Source organism: Poecilia latipinna, unplaced genomic scaffold (genome assembly GCF_001443285.1).
Source record: "Poecilia latipinna isolate Pla-1442-1.1 unplaced genomic scaffold, P_latipinna-1.0 Scaffold1501, whole genome shotgun sequence".
NCBI lineage: Eukaryota > Metazoa > Chordata > Actinopteri > Cyprinodontiformes > Poeciliidae > Poecilia > Poecilia latipinna.
Window position 1 is genome coordinate 190,152 of NW_015114117.1, and position 7,367 is coordinate 197,518.

Sequence of the window (7,367 nt, forward strand, 5' to 3'; positions counted from 1 at the left end):
TCCAACAGGTTAGAGTCCTTGTCAAATGGCATTTTGACTAAAGTACAAAGGGTTGGAGTCCCAGTTGACGGCGTCTCAACTAAAGTTCTACAGCTTTTTATTTCTCTTTCTCACTGTTAACGTTTTAATTATGTTTTCTAATTCTCTCTCTTTCTCACATGCTGTTATTTTAATTATGTAAAGCACTTTGAAATGCCTTGTTGCTGAAATGTGCTATACAAATAAAATTTGATTGATTGATTGGTAATGTAGTTCTGGTGCTTCACACTGTGGCGCAAAACTGCAGCTCCATCAGAAAGCTGACCACAACTTCACCGTTCCTCTCTTCTTTATTGCTGTCCGGTCTTCAAAGTGACGAGCTGCTAGCATCACTGCTAAATCACGTCATTCCGCAGCAAAGCTACTATATGCTATTGAATTAACTCTTGAGACACCTTGGCTGCCCAAAATGAGACATCCTGCTTTACTGCTTTTTTGATTCTCGATATCTCAGTCAGAATAATGGTTAATTCTATGAAACTTGGCCAGGACTTTTTATTTTATTATTTTTATTTCTTTGTCCCTTTTATAAGGTATGTAGAACAAAAGAGATGCACTTTGTGCACACTTAACACCTTCTATCCCATTGACTCATTATTATCACATATTTTCGATGGGCAGTTATCACAGCGCTTTTAAATAACTTTCCCATGAAAACCAAACTAATCTAAGCTTCTGCATTCAAAGTACAAGAAACACTTGTTAATAGATGTGGTAATATTACCACAGGCCCCGCCCCTTCATTTCATCAAGTTTCCATAGGGACATAGTTCTATTACCTTCCAAAATGCATGTCGTATATATTACATATATTAATATTTATTTGGAATATTATTTATATGAACTGGTTGATAAGGGAAGATTCTTGGTTTGGCTTGAGGGAAGTGGAACTTTGTAAACACACAGACAACCACATGGTGCAAAATATAGAGAAGTGTATTACATGATATTTACAAAAAATATTTTTTGTTGATACGAGTGCTTGAAATATTGAACTCCATAAATTTCCTGCAAGTGTTTTTTCCTCATTCAGGGAAACGGTTCAACCCCTTGATGGCAGTAAGATGGATGGTGGAAAGGGATGAAGTTCAGTCTGGAGTGAGAATGGAAACCTGGTTGTGATTGTAAGCTTGAACACCTCCTACCACACTAGACAGATTTCCTGGTTTGGTCTAAGGTTGGTCTGGGGTCAGCTGTGGCCCATCAGGGTCAGGATTAGGATTAGGATTAGTATCAGGGTTAGGGGCAGGAATGAGGAAACTGGTCAGTTCCCACTTTCAAAACGTGCGATCAGCTGAAAGTTTCTTTCCCACAAACATATTTGCGACAGCGACAGATAGCATCTCCAACGTAGCCCGGTGAGCAGCAGCTGCTTAATGAGACACTTATGTACTACTATGAGCCATGTGATAATGAAATCACGCAATTTTTTACTGTAATTTTTTAATTACAGTAAAAAAAATTTACTGTAATTTTTTACTGTAAAACTTACAGTAAAAAAACTGTAGTTTTTATTACAGTTTTATAAGATGTACCATTTTGGGTCAACAAGGCTAAATGTATCAGTTTTTACTTTTAATTCTCACTGCGCTAAAACAAAGAAAAAAAGCATAAAAATTAAATGCTGTTATTAATTTTCAATTTGGTCAAGGCTAACACACCCATTTCTAAAGTATTCCACTTTAGAGTTTATTTTTTGGAAAATAAGGTAAATGGTTTTTTTTATTCTATAAAACGATCTGGCTTTTTTGGACAAAACAGGCATAAAACATAGAAAAGATTTAGATTTATAAAATATGAAAAACTTTACATCAACGGATAGGTCTAAAGCTGTTGAAAAAATTGAATGCAGGGAAAGTGAAAAAAATATATAAGTGTAGATTTTTTTATTACGGTTTGAATAGATAGACAATTTTGTGTCACAAAGGATAAAATGTCAGTTTTTATTTTGAACTTTCATTGCTCCAAAAATAATAATACATAAAAATTAATCTTATTAACTTTCAACCTAGTCAAGGCCAAAAACACCCATATTTTACCCATTTAATATTTTAGTGTCTAAAATATTCTACTTTAGACGTTTTTTTGTGGGGGAGAAATGTGGGGTTTTCTTTAAAAAAATAAAAATAAAAAAATTAAAAAATCAGGCTATTTTGGACAAAATAAGCTAAAAAACCTATTTTATTTTATTTTGCAAACTATGAAAAACTATATCTTTGGATAGGTCTGAAGCTGTTGAAAAGATTTAATGCAGTTATAGTGTTAAATCAATTTTAAGGTTCCCCAAGTTAATCAAGGTGTTTTTAGGTATATTTTAAATATCAGAATTAGGCATGTAATGAAATCATTTTTTATTAAAGTAGAAGGAAGCTACCAGTATAAGATTGTAATCATTCCAGAGTCACAGCCCTGGTGCGTGCAACACTTTCACACAACGTTCATTTTTGAACATGCTGAATTGTGTGTAAAATATTGTGCTGCAGGTTTTTTGTGCAAGCACAACATTTATCCTGATCTCACAGCGTAATGGAATACTGAAATTTCCCACAAATAACATTTGATCACATTTTAAAACATCTGTAAAACCTACAATTACACCTTTATCAAACTTTCAAGGAAAATATAACGCTGTGCACAACAGTGAAGTTAAGAAATTTTATTTTCAGTCATTTCAGTTGAAAACGTATGTAAAAATTAGACAAGACCTTATGACACTGAAAGCCAGGGGGCGCCCTCTGCATTATTTGAGAAGAGCTAAATAATGAGCTGTACTTCTAAGTCCAACTCTCAGAAAGTGTTTAAAAAGTGTCTTGTTTAATGTTGATCTAGAATTGATCAGAACCACTTAAAAGAAAGACATTGAATTCTCAAAGTAATACATGATTAGGATCCTGTGTCCAATACAGAGCTAACAGATTACATCATCACCCTAACTGTAACAAGAAAAGGGCTTCAAGAAGTTGAAGGTATTCACCGCTGACAGCCGACAGATCCGTCACTTCACCTGTTGACTTTGTCTATCCAGACACTTGGGAGAACTAAATAAGAAGGAAATCAAAATATCTTATCAGGATGTTTGAGAATGGAGAACATAGAGTTTTAGTTGCATCCCTAGGATGCAACTAAAACAAACACTTTCAGCATAAAGTGTTTGAAAATAGGACAGGAAATCACAAGAAACTAAGTGGTCACAGTCTCACAAATTGATTTACAGACATTTAAATCAACACAGCAGTGGGGGAAAAGTTTTTAGCTCTGTGTAGAGAACCATCAGTGGTTTTCAATATGCTAGGTCAGACTTATCTTTGCTATCACAGATATGTAGTCTTTATAACTACACAAAGTTAATTTTTCAAAAACATTGAATAAAAAAAGTGTATTACCATCATTTTGGCTTGTCAAGTTGTTTGTCTTCCTGAAGAATACCTCTTCTTGGCTTACCATCTTCCTCTGAACAAACAAAAAAAGCAACAAAAAATGTTTCACATCTACTTACAGTGAACATTTCAAGTGTTTTCTTTTTTTTGAAGACGTGTGCATAAGACTGACATGACACTGTCATAAACATGACATAACACCAGTTATAAACATGAAGGAGTCTTTATGACTGTTTGTGATTGTTGTCATGAATTGTCATTCAGTAAATAATGAGACTTTTACTGCAACGTTGCTTTAAAAGTTGTATTAAAACTCCATTAAAAGTGCCAATTTTGTACTAAAGTGTCATTATTTACTAAAAAATCCAAAGTTGGCATGTTTAATGAAACTTTTAAAGCAACTTTGCATTAAAAGTTTTATTATTCACTGAATGACACTTTATAACAACAGTCAAACTTTCATGAAGACTCCTTCATGTTCATAACACGTGTCATGTCATGTTTATGACAGTGTCATGTCAGTCTTTTGCAGACCACTTCAAATAAAGTGTTACCTTTTCTTTTTTCTACTTGATCATTGTTTTCCTGAAACCTACCTCATTCTACAGGTCATGTCTCAGAAGTGGCGTCATTAACAGGTCTGTGACAAAGGGCCCACAATTCTACAGGAGTTGTCCAAAGGACACAGTTCATGCTAAATTGATGTACCATACCATAGCACTTTATTTCTAAAGCACTTTGAATATATAGCACCTGATAAAAATGCTGTAAATGTAGAACAAAAAGATGGAGAAAAGTTTTAGATTTGATCCTTTTAACTTAATCTGAGATATCCGCCTAAGTACAGGAAGACCACCAGCAAAGTACAAAGGCAAAACTGAGAAGACTGGCAATGCTTACCACTGGGGTTTGCCTCGATATCTTCAAGGAGATTTGCTGTAGAGTCGGCTGTGCCCAATCTGAACACAAGCTTAGTTAAAAAACAAACAAACAAAAAAACGTAACAAAAACAAGGAAACAAATGAAAACAAAACTAACATCTAACTGAAACTATTATTAGGCCAATAAAATGACTGAACACTCGCAGCCTGCGCAGGTCACCTGTCTTCGCCTGGTATCTGTTGCAGATGTCGGAGGTTTTATTTTCCCTAAAGCGTCTCTTCGTCTCGCTCTGCCTCACACTGAGCTGTTTCCTCCTCATTTATCCGATCACCTGCATGCAATGCGTTTGGGTCATTATGACATTTCCCTTTCACTAATGTCAATTTGGTAGCATAACTTAGTTTTACTATGCTGTGATAATAAGTTGGAATATGCTGACAGCATACTACTTAATGTTAGAACAGCACCACAACAGCGGGTAACCACGGCAACCAGCAAGTCTAAGGCTGGCTCTCTCCGCAAACAAACAAGTATTGCTGTATTTTCAGTACTATGATCTTATTATTTTTTTAAATATTTTATATATATATATATATATATATATATATATATATATATATATGTATATGTAACGTGCTTGGAACTCTTGTGTGAAGTTGAAATGATCGCTACAAAGAGCAGAGCCATTTGTTCTCTGTACTCGTTTCGTCCATTGATCTTAAAGATTTTGATCTTTTGGGAAGAACAGACTTATGTGTTCACTGGGGTAATTAAGAAAATCAAACAGCCTGCTAACATGGCGGCACACTAGATATTACCCTCGTTGCATCACGTCCTGTAAAAGAGTCGTCCAGCTAGCTCATTACAGGGCTAAGTTTAAAAACATTTTGAAACATGTCTGCTTTCAATCAGCATTTTATTTCTAAAAAAATAATTAAGTGAATGATGCAACATAAACTTTACTGATAATTTAAGCATTGCTCCCACATCATGTCAGTGACACTTTAATAAATCTATGTTTCTCTCAGATTCCCACCATAGAATAAAACCACCAACTTTATATAATGACCATGTGATGTCACAGGAAGGATATAAATGTGTGAGAGTCTTTCTTTTAGACTTTCTCCTCTTCGTCCTTTCAGAAAATGTTCTGGCAATTTCAAAGAGCTTCTTTCTTGTTGCTGAAGTTGTAAAAGGTAGATATCATAAACACAAACAAATGCTTCCACGGCAAACACAGTTGTTCAACAGTCGTAAGTCAAACTTACATTTACCCATGTGCTTGAGTTTGTCTCTGAATAGTGCGTCATCTGAGGGAGGGTCCTGCGAATCTGCCAAGTACCTCTCCCCTGCACACAAAGGACCCATACTGCAATGTGAAACTACAAACATACATGTGAAATAGTTCACATTTGTTCACAGTAGGATGTTTGTACAAAACTTTATATTAGTGGTAATACATGAGCATTTATAGAACCAGGAATGAACAACTTTGGTTCGTTCCTGTTCAAGTACACAAGTCATCTGTGCACTGACTGACCGCTACCTGTGGAAGTGTCCAGGCTTGATAAATGGCTGGACTTTGATCCATACTTCAACCCATCTAAAATAAAGAGAGACAGAGATGAGACAATTAATGTACTGAATACCCTCATATGATATTTCAATATATATTGATTCAACTTCCAAATAAAGTTGAACAGACATTTAAGGAAGATTTTCTCAATTGTAAACAGTAAGTGATACCTCTCTCTAAGGCAATGAGGAACTCATGGTTACGCTTCAGCTCTTTCAAAAACTCCTCATTCTGCAGAAACAGGGCTATGCGCTCGTCTTCCAAATACTGCATTAGTGTGTTCTCTTGTAATCCCGTTATCATATTAGGACCCTCAGCAGTCAAAGTAGCTCCAAACACAGAAACAGCCTGAGCCGTCCTTTGACTTGTTGAGGACACAGACACTACGGAGGTCGAGGAGGGCTGAGATGGACTGCTTTGCGAGTACTGCTGAAATAAAGACAAGTTCATCAGGTATAATGTGTCAGCAATACCAGTTCAGTTTGAAGGACAGAGCAATCTTAGCAACGTTTTCCAAAAAGAAAAGAGTTCAGTGAGACTAAAAGGTAACACTTTATTTGACGAGGTGACTGGCACAACACTGTCATAAACATCATATAACATAAGAGTCTTTATGAACATGAATGAGTCTTCATGAGTGTTTATGACTGTTGTCATGAAGTGTCATTCAGTAAATAATGACACTTTTAATGCAAAGTTGACACTTTTATTGGACTTTCAATGCAAGTTTTAATAGAATCAAGATGATAGGTATTTTCTCAACCTACATAAAAGAACCACAGACAACGTATATCAATTTTCAACCAGGCTTGTGCAAAATGAGAAAACACAGTAAATCTCACTTAGCATTTTTACCGAAAAATGCTAAGTTGACACTTTTAATAGACATTTAATGCAACTTTTAGTGCAACTTTACATTAAAAGTCATTATTGACCGAATGACACTTCATGACAGCAGTCGTAAACATTTCAGACTCCTTCATAACAGGTGTCATCAGGGGTGAAAGTAGTTTTAAATTCTTGAGGGTACTAGCTCAAGAATTGATACAAAATAAAGCTGTATTTCCTCCCTCAGTCCACTGGCTACAATGTTGACACCTTGAGATGCCATGAGACCTAAATTCTGAACATCGTGGCATGGAGTGGATCCCAGTTTTCCATGTCTGGAATATAACCATTCATTTTATCTTTTAAACTATTTATATTGATCCTGTGTCCAGACAGAGGGATAATCAGTAGCCCAGCATCATGACCTGTTTGTTCTGAAGATCCTGCAGCTTCATCTTCCTAACATGGCGCCTCCTCACCCTGACAGGAGGAACCACAGAGCTCTGTTAGGTTAAAGCTCATCTTCTGAAGTTGGGATATTTTTCCTCCAACAGGTTCCAGAGGAATCACCTCAAACCAGATGTTGGACTGGATTTTATTTCTATATGAATGTTAGAGCCTCATTTTCAACAAAGTTGAAAAAGGTTATTATTTTGGAGAAAGTA

At 35.6% G+C, this 7,367-nt stretch overlaps 1 protein-coding gene across 12 annotated transcripts in view; it reads right to left on the minus strand.

The window, feature by feature from the left end:
* Positions 1-2,680: 2,680 nt before the first annotated feature.
* cuedc1b (CUE domain containing 1b) overlaps positions 2,681-7,367 on the minus strand; it is a 14,219-nt gene continuing 9,532 nt past the window's right edge. For 4 of the 12 annotated variants that reach the window (XM_015057953.1, XM_015057954.1, XM_015057956.1 and 1 more), the window contains 8 exons: positions 6,045-6,303; positions 5,845-5,901; positions 5,567-5,680; positions 5,368-5,479; positions 4,518-4,612; positions 4,317-4,375; positions 3,423-3,489; positions 2,681-3,077 (listed from right to left, as the gene is read on the minus strand). In XM_015057953.1, coding sequence (XP_014913439.1) covers positions 3,040-3,077; positions 3,423-3,489; positions 4,317-4,375; positions 4,518-4,612; positions 5,368-5,479; positions 5,567-5,680; positions 5,845-5,901; positions 6,045-6,303 — 801 coding nt within the window. In that variant the 3' untranslated portion in view covers positions 2,681-3,039. The remainder of the gene's footprint in view (positions 3,078-3,422; positions 3,490-4,316; positions 4,376-4,517; positions 4,613-5,367; positions 5,480-5,566; positions 5,681-5,844; positions 5,902-6,044; positions 6,304-7,367) is intronic. The other 8 variants (XM_015057958.1, XM_015057957.1, XM_015057962.1 and 5 more) reach the window with 8 other exon arrangements.